The 17,324-nt window shown below is 33.1% G+C and overlaps 1 protein-coding gene across 1 annotated transcript; it reads right to left on the reverse strand.

The window, feature by feature from the left end:
* Positions 1-1,624: 1,624 nt before the first annotated feature.
* LOC111614554 (L-xylulose reductase-like) lies at positions 1,625-16,596 on the reverse strand. The gene is made up of 7 exons (XM_023355929.1): positions 16,492-16,596; positions 14,609-14,706; positions 11,073-11,227; positions 8,543-8,585; positions 4,336-4,497; positions 4,150-4,267; positions 1,625-1,929 (listed from the first exon to the last, which is right to left on the reverse strand). Exons 1-7 carry the CDS (start codon positions 16,541-16,543, stop codon positions 1,826-1,828), a joined length of 732 nt encoding a protein of 243 aa, XP_023211697.1. The 5' UTR covers positions 16,544-16,596; the 3' UTR covers positions 1,625-1,825.
* Between the last annotated feature and the right edge of the window lie 728 nt (positions 16,597-17,324).

Consider the following 17,324-nt stretch of genomic DNA (forward strand, 5'->3'; position numbering starts at 1 on the left):
ATAAGATATATTTTAAATTAAATCAATTCAAAATATGATTAAAAATTGCAGCCCGTCATTGTGACGATGTCACAATAAATAATTGCTCGTTATTTGCTTAAAATTAAATTAAATATGACAAATTCAACATTTTAACCCTTATATTCAACTTATCCAAAAAGTTAAAATGCTTACAACTTTGCATGAATATCAAACTGGCCAAGAGGATTTACACTCGTATCTGCACAATTTGCTAATTTCACATATATATTACGTATACACTATTTACATACATTCGTCTGTATTTAATTGAAAGCTGATGTATTAATCGACTAACTATAAAGGCCTATAGATAGATATTTACTTCACATATCTATCTATTTATAACTTATATAAAGTAATAAGCATAGAAAAATGTCACACAGCCAATCAGAACCAGTTTCATCTATTGTACAGTATTGTTATCTATATTCTGCCAATCATACATGCTTAACTCTGCACTTCAGCAAACCAAAAATACCGCCATTATTATCTCTCACCTATTGTATTATATAATTTTTTTTCCCAAGTATCCGTCTCGTGCATAGCCAATCAACACAGTTTTTAATTATTCTTTGTTTTATAAACCTAGGCCTGTCCATAAATTACGTAACGCAGATATGAGTGGGTGGATATGCAGATAATCGTTACAACGCCTTACAAGGGGGTGGAGGTATTTATAAAAATGTTACGTAATGCTAGCATTTCAATCCGTCAGTAACAGAATGACTCATTTTCGTGTTCCGAAGAGGTTGCATAGAAAACCGTATTGTTTATGTCACTGCTTTGTACTTAATTGATAAAATAACGTTGTATACAGTACTCTGTGTAGTGTATTATTCCTTAGTACTGTACAATTAATGGGGTCGATCTATGATATGCATTACGTAATTTTGGGGATGGATATGTACAGTTTAATGCATTATTAAGCTATATACTGTGTACACTATAATCTTCAGCTGATTTGCTCTCGCTAGAGCTCTGTACTGTACATAGTGTGGGCGTTAGTCAAACTGCTCTAGCGAGATTATCGCAGCTCTCGCTAGAATGGTTGCGGTCTAGCTAGGTTGGCATGTAAACAATACGTATAATGCTGGTGTACACTTTTCTAGTTCTATTTGTTCAAATAGATTTTCGCGTTCTAAATAGAATTTAACTCGGAGTGTGTATTAAAATGTCGAGTGAAAGCAAAGATCACTGTAGTACAGAGGATACTTTACTTAATTCAACAATATTAATTGTTTCCGGAAATTTGAAATTTTTCGTTGTAAGAGTACTATAAGAAGGACAAAAACTGCTAAGGCCTTTAAAGAATAGAGGAATGAGTAAACATTTCCGTGGCGGAAATTACCCGAAAATATGATACAACTTACGGTGTCAAATGAACTCAGAGTTAAGAGAGTTTAAGAAAAAAACACAGTGGATTGCAAATTAAGAAATTTCGTTCAGACGAAGCAATTTCTTAATTCTTTTCGTTTAATTCATTAACTACAAACAGGAATCCGTGGAAGTCGACTATTTTATTCAATTAAAATACGATCAGTGAGATCATGCGTTTATTTTACTAATACATACTTTTTTTATTACAGATTCTAAAACATTAAAATAGTGAAGTTCAAAAAAAGTGATTCTTAATTTTATTATACTATCTAAATAGATAAGCGTAAGTACTTTTTACATTTACCAGTGTTAAAACAATGCAAAAAGTCGTTTAATTAACGCTTAAGATACAAACGAAAAATTTACAATTTATATTAGTATCGATACAATTGAATTTTAATTGTTTGTTTATAAAAGCTGTACATCTTTATCTAGCAGATTGGCCTCCATCAATAGGAAGAGTTATTCCATTAATCATCCTTGCTTTATCGCTTAATAGAAACAACACAACGTATGCTATGTCTTCGGTATCTGAAAAAATAATAGTTTATTTTATTTCGATAAATTTAAGACACGATAAACATACCGAGTATCAGTGAAAGAATAGACGATTTTAATTTTGAGTAAAATAAAATAAAATAATAAATTTTTAAAGCAAATACAGAATGAAAAATTTCTCTACATGAAACAGCACCTCAAAGTCAACTTATTGATCTTGTTTGTTTGTGTGTGTGTGTGAAAAAACAGTCACCAGTACCCGAGAAGACTACGTACCTACGTTAAAATTTATATATGTTACAGTCAAAACCCGTTTTTAGTTAGAACGCGTTTTAACTAGTTGAAACTAGTTTATACTGAATGTCTTTGTTAAAACCCGTTTTGTCTAGTTGAAACTAGTTTATACTAAATGTCTTTGTTAAAACCCGTTTTGTCTAGTTGAAACTAGTTTATACTGAATGTCTTTGTTAAAACCCGTTTTGTCTAGTTAAAACTAGTTTTAACTCAAATTCATTTTTGACTAGCAGTAAATTCTAGTTTTAACTAGACAAAACGGGTTTTAACAAAGACATCCAGTATAAACTAGTTTTAACTAGTTAAAACGCATCCTAACTAAAAACTGGTTTGACTGCAACGCATAGAGTGATTCGGGGTAAGATGGTAAGCGGGGGAAGATGCCTAATTTTTGATATTTTCAAACGGTGACGTCACATATTGTCATGTATTTGTATGATGAATCGTTGGGCCAATATTGAGTGCGGAAAGCTGTAGTTGGCTACCGTTACTTCATTTTCTACATCCGAGAAGAATAAAAGCTAGATAAGAACGAAGTTTTTGTTGTGAAATGTTTCTAGAATAATTTTAAACTAAAAGTTAAAATGGAATTTATTAAAAATTGCTAAAAACAATTAATGTGTGATGTAGTTAAGGTTCTAAAGTTTCCATTGTCAGCTACCGCCGATCCCGATCGGACATGCTGGAGCATGTGACTCTACTAGGCATCTTACCCCAACAAATGGAAAATATGCCACATTTTTCTTGGGGTAACGTGCCTATTTTTTGTTAATTGATTTCCAATATGCCTATTTTTAATAAACTTTTGTTTTCTCGTTTTATTGCAGGATATGCATAGAAATTATATAAGGACTTCTCAAAAAAGTTTTTGGACTGAAAAAAGCTTTCAGCTAGCTATAGAACACGTTAGAACGGGCGGAAACTTAACAATACTTATACTGTGCTGTTATACTTACTATGAAGTACTTTGTACTACATATGCAATAAATTAAATTTGGTTAAGAAATTCAAAAATTAATTTTATGCAATTATATTTGTTATCTTACCCTAATGGCATTTGGCATCTCACCCGGATACTTGGGGTGAGATGCCTAAAATGCCAGACAGTGAAAAAGTCGTCATTGCAAACACAGTATACAATTTTTTAAAATAAACTCCAAAGTTTTATTTGAAAAACATACTCCAGAATATGATATTTTCATTAGAGGGCTCCTAAACCCAAATTAGCGCTGTAATTTCCTTCATAAGCAAAATGTTAGGCATCTTCCGCCGAATCACTATACATAACTTTATTTATTTCCCCCAAACATATTTATGTAGCTAAAATTAGTTTTAACTAATGTTAAAAGTTAAAACTAGTTTTATCTAAAATCAAAACATGTACAGCAGTAAATTAACTAGACAAAACCCGTTTTGTCTAGTTAAAACTAGATTTTACTGCTAGTCAAAAATGAATTTGAGTTAAAACTAGTTTTAGCTAGACAAAACGGGTTGTAACAAAAACATTCAGTATAAACTAGTTTCAACTAGACAAAACGGGTTTTAACAAAGACATTTAGTATAAACTAGTTTCAACTAGTTAAAACGCGTTCTAACTAAAAACGGGTTTTGACTGTAACACATATATTCATTAAGGTTGATTGTGTCCTTTTTTTTATTATGCACGCGATCTTCAGAAGATAATGCTAAAAATGTAATGTTTTTTACGTAGGAAAATCATTTTCCAAAAATTCTCGAAAAGGGAAACAGATAGAACCAAACAGGTTTTTTTTTTTTTGCGTTAGAATCACATTTAATTCTTCTATTAACACGCGGTTCAGATTTTTGAAAATCAAATTCGCTAATTTTTTATGAACTTTTAAAATCGTAGAAAATTAACGAATTCGAGTTTCAGAATTTTATGTTTTAATACAATTTAAATTAATTCTCGTGAAGAATTTTCCAAATAATTTTACTTACTGCAAAATTCTTGTAATGGAACGAATGATTTCAACATAGATGATGTTTTAGGATCATCTAAATAGCTCTTTGACATCTCTGTATATACAACACCAGGATTAACACTATTTATTCGAATCTAGAAGAAAAAAGCAGAATATTTATAATCGGAAATTATATAATATAAAACATAAATTTTATTTTCACCTTATGAGGCCCTAATTCGACAGCCATTGACTTTGTAATTTTGTCTATCTCAGCTTTCCCTGAACTGTAGATAATGCTTCCCAAATGAATCAATGATGACACACTTGATATATTAACAATAGCACCTGGTTTCTTCTCCTGTTTTAACTTCTTTACAACAACCTAAAAATTAATAACTTCAAATATTCAAAAGTTCTTACAAATACTTTTCAGTTTCTTATTTCATTGCCAATTTAATACTATATTCTTTTTATAACAATATTAAAGAATACAATAAAAAATTTCTGTAATGTAATTTCCAGAAAATTTTCATTTGTTTGTAATAAATTAAATAAAAAATTCAATTTCAACAAGCACCTCAAGCACACAAAAAACAATTCTCTTGCGATAATGAAATTTACTTTAGTTAACATTATCTCTATATTTAAAAACATGAAATTAAACTTCAAATGATAATAATTTACGATAAATGTGATATAAAAATACTTATATATAAAAAAGAATAAATAGTAAACTATCAAATAGTACATTGTTTAGATTAAATTAATTAAATTCAATTACATTCAAAAAATTCGCTATGCTAAAGGAATGTTCTGTAATATTGTGGACCATTCTAAGCCTTTTTTGTATGGGTGGAATTACCCATTGGTGGGGGTATATAAAGCAAGATCCGTCGTGGGTTCGAACGTCAGTTTCTTATCAGTGACGAAGGGAAAAACCGAAAAAGAAGTGAAAATTCGAAAGTAGTGCAGTGAGTGAATAAAAACAAACAGTGAAGTGTGAGTAGTCAAAGTGATACAGTGACTGAATATATAATAGAATGGTTAGAAGTACGAAATAATCTAATAATCTCAATGTTTATACTTAATTTTTGCCCGGGCAACGCCGGGCTTATCTGCTAGTGTGTTATAATTCGAGAAAATTTTTAAGAATATAAACATAATATACAGGAAAATGTAGAAAACAGAATTCTCCATTTAAACAGCATATAGCCAAACTTCAATTCTGGCCTGTTCGTCGATTGTGGTACAAGGCAGGCCACGTGACAGGTGCTAACGACGTAGAGTTGTATCTTCTGATTCTCAGGAAAGAAAAGTCGGAAATCGACTAGTCTTAGCGATTTTTCTTCGAATAATTCTCCTTTAGAGCCGCCGCAAACTACAGGATGTTTGAGCTAGCATACGCTCGGTCGCGCTCCCAAGCCCGCCTTTCTTCCCATGAGGCTATGAGCCATTTTTGCTAGGTAAGCTACGCGAGCAACAAGCAGCAGCAAACTACACATTTTCTCGCGTAACGTAATCCACATGACGTGGATTGGCTATAGAACAAGATTATATTATATCTTATACTTGTAATCAATCAGTTTTCGAACTTTGAAACAGTACATCGATAAATTCTATTATTTCTTTATCGACATGTGATATGTTAATGTATTCACCCGTCTTCCCGCTCTCTCTTGCTAACGTGACTGTTCTAGCTGTTGAATTCTGTGAACAGCGAGCGTACTCTCGTATCGCTGCGCTAGCAAAGGAAAAACCGCGCGGGCAAGAAGAAAGGGGCGGAGCCTTTGACATCATCGGTTGTGCTAGCGCACGTTTGGTAGCGTTTTGCTCTCGCAAAGAGCTAGTTAGAGGCGGCTCTTACAGTCTTCCAGCAGCGGAGTCATCGTTCAAGTCAAAAGTGGGAGAGACCACATGTGCAGTTCTCATCAAGGCCTCGTTTAATACGCCGATCGGCGTAAATAATTGCGTGACGTAGAAATGCAATATGTCGAGGTCCGTGGCCTTAATTGTTCATTCCACTGATATACTTCCAAACATCTGGAATTCTGCACGGTACCCAAATAAAGAAGTCAAAGTTGTGATAAAGTTTTCACGCAATACTGTCCATTCTAGCCAATAAGCAACGAAAAAAACAGATCAAAAGTGTCCACATGCCAAGTGCAGAGATGTATAATCCACTTTCGGTGTACTCCCAGTGATGTCATTGAGCACGGAACCAATACTTTGCACGAAGGTTCGTACGGAAGCGAATGGTGGCGATGCAAAAAGTTGCAGAAAGTCTCAGGATAGCGCATATGTGTGTGTGTCCTGAAGCAAGAACCTCCTATTGATGATCATTAAATACAGGGCAGAAAAACGCCGAGGCAATCTTACTAGTGTATTGTCCTCATACTGAAACAAGTTGGGTGTAAAATTTTTTCCTCACTTTAATACGTTCGAAACGTGCACCTCTGTCGTAGAAAAATTGCCGAATCCATCTTGGAATTTTTGCAATGCAAAAAATTAAAAAAAAAAATTATCCATTTTTCTCGGAAAAATTTTTTTCGTGCATTTTTACTATTATTTTATTAATTGCTGATAAGAGGCTACCTGCCGCCGATCCTACATTTCTTTTTTCTATTTTATTTCAGCTGAAAGAACGCAAAGTGAGGAAGATCGTTCGGATTTTAATAGTGGTTTCATTAATTAGTAATTAATTTTTCTTTTTGGAACGAGTGTAAATTCGTTAATGAATTATTCTGATCTATAACTTTTTTGTATGCTCAAGATGCCATGCAGGACACCCGATGTCGAAAATTAATTTTGTTATAGGATGTAACTATTTGTGACATTATAGCCACAAATAGTTACATCCTATAACAAATTTATGGGGGAGCTGATGTATCCGACATGATGATGTGTGCGCATTTGGATGAAAGTAGAACTGTAAAATATTGGAAGAAAGTAGCGTTCAACATCAAGGCCAGAATGTTGTTAATCGCCTATTCTTACATGAAGAATTCCTGAGTCCGAGTCAAAATTATTGCTGTGTACACATTAGGCGTTTTGAAACGCGCGTTTTAAAGAACCAAGAGTTCCACATAGATATACACACTCAAAGGCACGCTTATGGCCAAGCGCGCGTCAAACGCGCGTTGATAGATTTTGGTTAGAACGCGCGTTTCGCGGGCGTCAGCCGCGCGCTTTGAGATACATGTGCTGGTATTTTGTTGTACATTTGATCGCGTGCTTTCGGGTAGAGTGAACGTACGTTGGCCGAAATGGAGAACGATCATTTCGATACTAATCTATTTATTGATGAAATCTAAAAGAGACCAGTCATCGTCAAATGATTTTATAGACATTCTAAAATAACTAAAAAACTCGGGTTCATATTGTCTTAGTTTTGGATACGTCACAAACATTCCATGCGTCAGTCTATCTCGTAATATTGGGTGCACCCAAAATTCTTTTTGCCTCTGCTATCGTCTTTTACAGCGACGATAGAGGAGCCACACACAAGCAATTACTTTTATCAAAGTCCATTTCCAAACTGAGCCACGTCGTTGTCGAACGTCGAGCTAAACGCGCGGTGTGTACGCTGCTAACGTGCGTTTAACGCAACGCCCAACGCCTAATGTGTACTAGCCCTATGTCTCATTTAAATTTTGACATGGCTGTAATAGAGAGCCTGGCTGGTGAATGGAGGAAGGAGTGGAGGAATAAACAGAGGGAAGCTGTATGCCCCCCCAGATCCTCGAGGAGCAGTAGACCAAAGAAAGCTACCAGACAAGACGCAATACCGCTGCGTCGTGTGCAGCAGTTTTCAACAGAAACGAACTTCCAGGAAAGCCTGCACACAGTGCAGAAACTGAACCACATCAGATGAAAAAATCTTTTGATTTTTAATAATGCGTAACTCAACGTCCGCATAATATAGAAACGTTCGGGTTGAAAAATCAGATAGATCATCAAAAAAATACTCCTAGGAGAGTCCTGGTTAGAATGGCAGATAAATAAACCGAGTGCTATACTCGAAAATATAGCAAGTTTATATTGTTCTTTATTTTACCTTCTCTTTTCCAACGTTAATTTCAAAAGCAAAACGAGCTTTCTTCCACTCACAATATGGCGGTTTGGTCTACAGTGGAGCCACTTCCGACTTTAAGATGCCGCTAGTGACAACAGAGAGCTGCCGCTCCAGTTGTTATAGCTTCATGGTCGGCATTGTACGATTTATCCTAAATTTAAAAATATTTTTTCGCTCGTTCCGCCCTTTGTGCGCTGAAGCGGTCTTTTAATCATATTCATCGTGAGTTAGGCAAGGTTTACAATGAAGGAAGTCGGGTAACGAAGAGTGGTGGTGGCCTGATGGCGGATTGCATCCGCTGTCAGGATACCATTAAGTTATACCGGTAATAAACGAATTTAAATATTATTCTCACCTGTGATATGTTAATAATTGGCTTCACATTAACAGAATATAAACTGCAAAACAAACAATTGTATATAATATTATGTTTTTATGTAATATATGGTTAAATTTATGATTATTAGATAAGTTATATTGTATCTTTTAAAAATAATTGATTTTTTTTAATAGCTTAATCTCAAAATTCAATAAATACAGTACATCTGAACTCTCTATTATTTACATTCTTCACCGAGTTCGGAAAAAGAAAACGGTTGGATCATATCCAATTCTACTATATAAAGGCGAATCTACATTCTTTTTGAAGAACATGTAAATGAGTACAATTGAAATTGCGATTCTAACATTTGTTTTTTCCTTTTTTATTTTTAATACGAAAATTTACGATGAATCCTCCACTTACATCAAGTTCTTCATACAGTAACTAAAAGCCTTACTAAAGCGATACTATCAATATAATGCTCTTTGCAACGTATTTATAATAATGAGGATGTCTTTTTGAAGTTAAACTTTCTCAAATTCGTAAAGTATTATACTAAACATTTTAAATCTTATAATATAAAATATTAGATTTTAAAACTTCACCTTTATGCAAATTATTTTTGTTTCGTTCTAATGCTCTAAAAAGATACTAAAAGCAGTATTAGTCATCCTACTTCTTTCCATTTTGGGTTTGTTTCCAGCTTTATTCGTGTTTTTTTAGACAAGATGAAGGAAATATAGGAAAAACAAAGCAAAAAGTTGAAGAAACAACCAAATGTATGTGGCACCTGTTTCTACGAACTTGTCCAAACAATCGAACATCTGTTCGCACGAGTTGAGAACTAATCCGAGCGCATGGGAATCTTTAAGGACTGTAAATCCTTAAATCTAAATCAAGCATTTAGAAAAATTTAGAATACAAATTCTTCCTGTTCGATTAGTTTATTCCAATACGGCAATGCGACACATGGTTGATCTGTGGAGGGGGATGCCTCTCACAAAAGACGGTAAGTTTATTTATGGGATTATCGTATTCGAATAAATTTGGATTAGTTATAATCCGTATAATGAGCGTTCGTATAAGAGCAGTCATTAGCAATCCACGGATCAAGGGCCGCGTTTGACATGCAACATATAACGCGAATTTAGTATTTGTTATATCTTGCCAAATGCAATATTTTTTGCATTGTAAATAAACATTAATTAATTTTGCTTTTGTTGACCATGTTTAAATTAAAATTTTGAGTGGATGTTTTGAATTTAGTCATAACAATTTCTACATTTGCAAATTAGTCTAGTAAATATACAGTAGACCCCCCTATAAAAGGGGTTCATATAGTTCGGATTCCTATATGACGGCGAAAAAATTGCGACTGTATTCATATAAACACGCTAAAAGAGACTCGTGTAATTCGGTAAAATGTCATCACCGGTTCGTGTCGCGACAGGATTGGTCGAATCTAGACCAATAGCGGATATTGCACAAACCGTTGAGTTTAAACGAGCAGCGAACTTAGTAAAAACCATTTATTTAAAGTTCATAAAAATTATATTTATATTAATGATGTCTCCAAAGTTCAGCAAAGTTTTTGCAGAAAAGTAATTTATCAGGAAGCGCGCGAGCGCCATTCGATGCACCGCTCAACGACGAAAACTTCAGCAATGGCGTCGTCGAACGGTGCACACTCGGTAAGTAATCCTACAATTTTTTGTTTATAGCATAGTTTATATGAATTATTCCCAAAAAATTATACGTATTTTGGAAATGTTGAGTCAAATTAGTCTAGAATCGATTAATTTTATGGAAGAAAACCTTTCAAACAGCCGTAGTCTGTAAACTGCATACGTGCAGGGCTGTGATTGGCTCATGTATTTAAGGACTCATAGAAAATGGATTTCATAAAAACCGGAACGTATCTACCGTGTTAGAGGGGGTCGACTGTACTGCATTTAGATCAATCTAATGATAGACGTACGAACGTATGATTTGTAAAATATAGCATTAAAAACAACTGAGTAAATAGTAGACTATATATAATTTTAAACGAAAAAAGAAAATAATTTAGGCAATTCAGATAGGACAGATGTTGAAGAGACTCAAAATGTATCTCAAAGTCCTCGTGAAATAAATATATATCGATAAAAATACTATCTCAATTAAGATAATTCATGATGTCAATAAAAATTATTTTGAAATAACTTATTTTTTATTATTTGACTGTGATTTCTTTCTGTAAAGGATTGGATTGATAGAAAAAGATAACGCAACACTTGGGCGCTCTACCAATGCGATTGCCTCTCGGGAGACTTTCTATGCGGTTCCCTATTTAGGTGTTAGACATGTGAAGAAAACTGAAAACTCCATTCAGCTAGCATTGGTGAGGCTTAAATCCGCGACTAACTAACGGTATTCAGTGGTTGTATCCACTCGGCTATTGGTAAACCTTTCCTTGAAGGAAAACCCGATGCATAAAATATGTGTTTGTATTTATATTTTTAATATAAAGCAATTTATTATAATGTACTGTACATAATAATATATAAAGTAATTATATTCATACTTATCAAAACTTTCTTCAGTTATTTCTCCAAATGGAATCGTGTCTACAATTCCAGCATTATTTACAAGAAAATCAATAGTCCCAATTTTGCTTACAACCTCTTCAGTTTTCTTCCAATCAGAAAGATCCACGCATATAATTTCAACAGAAGGGATCTGTTTTAAATAGAGAAAACGCCAATGTATACCTCAAAATTTCAGTAAGTAACAAACAATATATACAATGAATATTTAAGAATAATTTCTTTAAAATTAGAATTTATTTCAAAAACAACAAATGTAAGTAAAATCAGCTAAGTTATTCCATGTTAATAGTGGAGGTCAAAAAGAAATTATTCTTAGAATAAAATAGATAAACATTCTTAATAAACTAGTTTTTCGACGCCAACAACCGAGAAAATAACGTATCAAATTCAAATGTTCTGAGTAGTAAAATTTATGTACTTAGGTGAGAAAGCAATACAATTTAATTTTTAAACAAGTGACATAAGTGTATGGTAAATATAGTTAATTATGAAAAAGTACTTTTTAAAGAATTATATTTGAGTGATAGTTACCAATAACAATTACTGTGAAACAAAGGGTGGTTTTTTTTATAATTAACATAAACATTAAAATAGTGTGGTTGAGATTACCGAATGATCTCAAATTTGTACTATAACCACATACAATTGAGACCTTGTGGACAATTATTGCATTTAGAAAGATGTTTTATTCAATAATATATTTCTTTTTCACAATATGCATTTCAGCCAAATACCTAGTTTGGCTGAAATGCAATGATTGTCCACAAGTTCTCAATTGTAAGCGGTTATAGTACAAATCTGAGATCATTCCGTAATCTAAACCACACTATTTTAATGTTTAAATTAATTATTAAAAAGAATTATGAATGTTGATTGATAAATGAGGGCTTCTACCGCAGCATTCCGCGAAGTATGAGGATAGAAACGTGATCACTATTTATTAGCCACGAGTTATAATAACGGATCCAAAAATCTTTTAAGGGTGATGCAGAAAGTAAACAATATACATTACAAAACTTTTTACTACCTGAGGTACCAGGCTTTACTCGGAAAAAAACCCACAGAAAAAAGGGGACAGCTGCATCCTTTTTTCTGCATCTGCCCTAATGTCTACTAAATAATGTTGGTCACATTCTAGTCTAATCGGTATTGAGAAGTCTCAGTTCTTTGAATCTATCATTTCGTAACAATTAAGCTTAAACATGAACTCATCTTCCTCATTTCGTAGTATGAAATGATCCGCGTTTGAATTTTTAGCATTAGCATTATAACAGATGAGCTTAAAGGAAGAAATGATCAATTCAGAAACGTATTGTAAACTTTACAAGCGCTCAAGAGAAGTACTCGAAAGTGACCAGAAAAAAAAAACAGTTTTTTTCATGTACCATTATAATGCAAGACTGTATTACAGTAAGGAAATAACGAAGACGCATAAAATCCGGAAGTTGCAGGGTTATTTGGCACCCTCCTTAAATCCCAGATTTGTCACCATCAAACTTCTGGTTGTCCATTAATAAAAGGTCAATGCTTTCCTCGGATGCCAAAATATAATAGTACGGATAATACGTGGATAAAGTTTATGGGGATTAATTTTTATATAAACATCAGTTATAAATAAAGCTTTTTCTCGGCACTTGCACTTTTTTTTTTATAGAAGTATAGCAAATGCGACTTCTTGACCACTTACGCTAACTAAATCTAGCCTTTACAATAAAGGTAATATAAAACAATAAAATAATACTCCTTCTGTTATTTACAATGACGTAGTCGTTAGATTATGGAGGAGATGATGTTTACTCTACTCATACAAATAATATATAAAAAAAGACAACGGCCATACACTAAGTGTTTAGCCGGAGGAAGAAGGGGGAGGGGAAAGAGGAGAAGGAGAGAAGGAAAATGAGGAGGTAGAAAGAAGAGAAAGGAAGGATCCCTCTGAAAGGCGTACGTAAGGTTACTATTCCCTCTACGTTTAATGTTGGCGTGCAGTTTTCAGGCTGTGAGGCCGTGCATCTAAAAGACAACCTGAGTTGTAGCTTACACCAATAAGTAATGCAGCTACATAAAAGCTAGACAGAGTAATAATTAAGGCTTAGCCCCCACCAGTGGGCGAGTGGTCTCCGTTGCCGCTCATCGTAGTGGTGACCAGACCCTAAAGACTGGGAGGTTCGTCGTGGGTTCGCGCCACGGTCGGACAGGCTGGCTGCTTGGAGTTTTCCGGGTTTTCTCCTTGCCTATAACGACTGAATAGGAGGCCAGTTCCCCATAAAAAGTCCTCCCGGAAGGCATTTATTTCCCGCGCGTACGTATGGTTGTTCGATACAGCCGGCTAATCGGTCGCCTAGCGATCATACATATACACAAGTCTACTCGGAGAAAGAGCCTACATTGAGCTAAAATCTCCATATAAACACCATCGAAGAAAAGAAGATGAAGAATTAAGGCTTAGAGTGAAGGCTTAAATCTAATGATAAAATTAATACAGAACCTAAGCTAGTAACCTTGTAGGAAACAGAATAACATAACTGAAACAACCAGGAGAAACAGCTAAAAAACTCTATTCATACAAAACAACTGCAGCAAGTGGTGAAAAAAGTTTCATTCATAATACATTTATATATATATAATATACTAGCAGACACCGCCACGCGTTGTTGTGGCTCAAAATGTATCTATTATAAATTTATAACACTTCCCCCGTGGGGAGAAATTTTTCGAAAAATTTCTTCTTAGTGTACATTCTGTTGACGTACCCTATTAAAACGCAATCAAAAACGCAAAAACCCGCATCTAAAATAGTATAATAGAAGCCAAGTTCTTCACGGTAAGCCTTAATCCTGTCTCTCTCCCCCGCGGGGAGAATATCGAAAAATTTCTTCTTAGTGTACATTCTGTTGACGTACCCTATTAAAACGCAACCAAAAACGCAAAAACCCGCATCTAAAATAGTATAAATAGAAGCAGAGTTCTTTACCGTAAGCCTTAATCCTAACAATCTCCCTTCAGTGGGGTTGAATTTCGACATGTATATTATATAAAAACACGTGCGTATTCGAATGCAGCGTTGTGTCAAAATTTCAAAGGAATCGGTAGGAACTAACGAACATTACATTTTTATTTATATAAATAGATAGAAGATGATCTGCTTTAGTTTATTTTCACAGAAAAACATAATGCCTCACAGAAAATCAAACTTAGGGCGTCGTACTCGTAGCGTCATAAAAGCCTTAACCTAGATTATATCTTTTAATTTAATTTATATGAATGTTTAACGGAATAATATACAGCCTGTGTCCACCCTGAAGTTCCATTCTAAATATTGGTGAAAGAATTTTTGAAATCGGATGAGTAGTTTCGGAGATTACCTGCTGCAAACAAACTTACATATATACATACATACATACAAACATTACCTCTTTATATTATTAGTATAGATATAAATTTATGCGAAAATACTAAAATTTAGTAAGATTATACTGGTATATCGTATATAAAACAAAATTTTACTGACTTCAACTTTCAAAACATCCAAATTCTTTTTAACTTTACCCAAAGCGTATACTTGTGCACCGCATTTTGTTAATTGCTTTACTATTTCCTTTCCAATTCCTGAAAATAATTATTAATATTTTAAAATAATCTGTATTTATTATAATATTCTAATATAAATTTCTATACGGTAAAATTAGTTTAACTATAATAATATAATAAAAACAGCATATTATAATTTTAAATAATATATTAAATCATTTATTTATTTTATTTTTTTAATCTTATAAAATCTTAATCGCAATATAGTCTTATTTGTCTTAAGTTTTATTCTGTATACAAGGTCTGTCCGGAAAATTCGCGAACTTTGCAAATAGTTGTGAACGTTGCAAAAATATTGAATATTCAACCATATTCTTGATTAAATGATTAAATATATTGTTGCACCGAATAAAAATTTATATCAATATGCTGTTTATTTTGTAATTTAATCTGTAAAGATTAAATTATTTGTTTGGCCCGGGCTTTAAAATGCTAGGTACAGTACACTGTATATAGACAATCAGCTAATCTGTAAAGATTAAATTACAAAATAGAAATGCTACCTCATATAATTGTTTTATTTACTGTATTCAGGGTATATTATAATAGATAAAGAACTGATATGTAACATATAATTATGAAAATGTTTTCAAAAAGCCAGTGTCATGAATGATAACACAGTATTCTGATACTAGTTTCGTCATGTTAACGTACAAATATTTAACATGGACAATTTTTATTCGGAGTAAAAATATTTGCAAAGACATCGGTAATCGTAAAAGTGCATTGATAATTATCGACGTCATTCTTATCGAGGCGTTATTATTCTTATTGTTCGCTTTTAATAATATTTTTTAAGTTCCTTGAAAAGGTTTGATACTATTCTTAAATTTATTATTGCTTCTTGCTTATAAATTTAAGAATAATATCAAACTTTTTTCGTTATTCTGTTAATTATTAATTAAACTGAAAACAGTACAACTGCGATGTGATTCTTTGCTAACAAGCATTAGTGTGTGATGAAAGTTCCCCATTCCTACGTCATACCACGAACAATTATATAACTGCAGACCTGTTATAGCGCTGATACAACCCATTATTCTAGCGCAGTGTTTCTCCACCCGTGGTCCGCAGGCAGAATTAAATTAATAAAGAGTAAAACTTTGTTCAATGACGATTCACTTTTAATTAATTATACTTCCATATGTATTCAAAACATGCTTTTAGATTTATTGTTATAAATGGCATAGTATGTCCCAAATGTTGGTAACACCCATATAGATTTTAAAAAATTAGGCCTACATAACTTATGGTCCGTAGAATCTAAACTAAAATTAGAATCTAAAAGAACCGCTAACATTTTACACTCGTTCGTTTATTCGAACTTCATCAGGATCTAGTGCCTATTTCAGAATATTCGAAGAAACTTTGCTAAAAATTTGTGTTAAAATACTAATACAAAATTTGTCTACTTTTCATTAATTAAACGTTGGCTTGTGGCACAAAAATTCCTTCTTAATGTTAAATATATTTTAAATTAACATTAATTTTTTAAAATATTTTAGCGTTAAAATAAAGCAACAGCAGAATTTTCTTGACATTTAATTACACTGTATGACATTTTTTTTTCATTGTATATCATGGTGATAACATTATTATAAAGACCACGTTCAGTGGTTTTCATCCACTTGACAATTAGTGGGCGTAAACATTTAGACCTATGATCAGTTAGAAGCGAGTTAAGAACTTTTTTATATTTCCAATCTAGTAATAAACTTTAGTTTGTAGACTTTATTTCATAGTAATTATTGAGCTAAATTAAATATTACTTTTTTAATAATTAGTATGTCGATTGAGACTTACCCCTTGTACCGCCGGTAACTAAAGCTCTTTTACCTTTAAATTCGTATGACATTTTTTAAAATGCTTAATACTTCTAGAATCGAACCGATCAGATATGTTAAACTCGATCAAACTTATCTAGTCCTTGAGATACAATTCTTTTTTTTTTTGTTAAAATATGACTACGATAAGATATTAAGCAATTTCTTTTTTATTCGACTAGCTGTTACCCGCGACTTCGTCCGCGGAGGTTTTGCAAGCAAACCCCATTTACATTCAATATTTCAATAACCATAGTAATTGTTAGGTCTATATAACACCTACCGCTGAAGAGAATTGCCGAGAATCAAACGAACTATTTTCAATTTGATCAATTTTCTGGAACGTTTACAATCGTTCTATAATCGAACCAATATGCAATAACAAATTCGAATTTAAAACGGTTCGAACATTTTTAAAATCGAAATAGATAAAAATATTTATAACAATGTCTGAAATGTTATCAATTTAATACACCTAAGTACTCAATGAAGACTAAACGTAGTTGAAAACAAAAAATCGCATCTAAAATAGTACAGTAGAAGCCGTTCTTCCGGTTAAGCCTTAATGCTCTCCCTCACCCCCCGCGGGGAAATTTCAAAAAATCCCTTCTTAGTATGCATTCTCATGGCATACCCTACTACAACACAGATAAAAACAAAAAAATCGCATCTAAAATAGTACAGTGGAAGCCGTTTTTCCGGTTAAGACTTAATGCTCTTCCTCACCCCCCGCGGGGGACTTTCTAAAAATCTCTTCTTAGTGTGCATTGCCATGGCATTCACTACTAAAACGCAGATAAAAACAAAAAATCG

Source organism: Centruroides sculpturatus, unplaced genomic scaffold, assembly GCF_000671375.1.
Source record: "Centruroides sculpturatus isolate CEXI.00-Female unplaced genomic scaffold, Cexi_2.0 scaffold139, whole genome shotgun sequence".
Classification (NCBI taxonomy): Eukaryota; Metazoa; Arthropoda; class Arachnida; order Scorpiones; family Buthidae; genus Centruroides; species Centruroides sculpturatus.

Coding starts and splice junctions, on each gene's coding strand:
- LOC111614554 (XM_023355929.1), bottom strand. CDS start 16,543: ATGTCATACGAATTTAAAGGTAAAAGAGCTTTAGTTACCGGCGGTACA. Junction 11,228..14,608: donor TGGATGTTTTGAAAGTTGAA/GTCAGTAAAATT, acceptor TATTTAAAACAG/ATCCCTTCTGTTGAAATTAT. Junction 1,930..4,149: donor TCCATTACAAGAATTTTGCA/GTAAGTAAAATT, acceptor TTATTTTTTCAG/ATACCGAAGACATAGCATAC.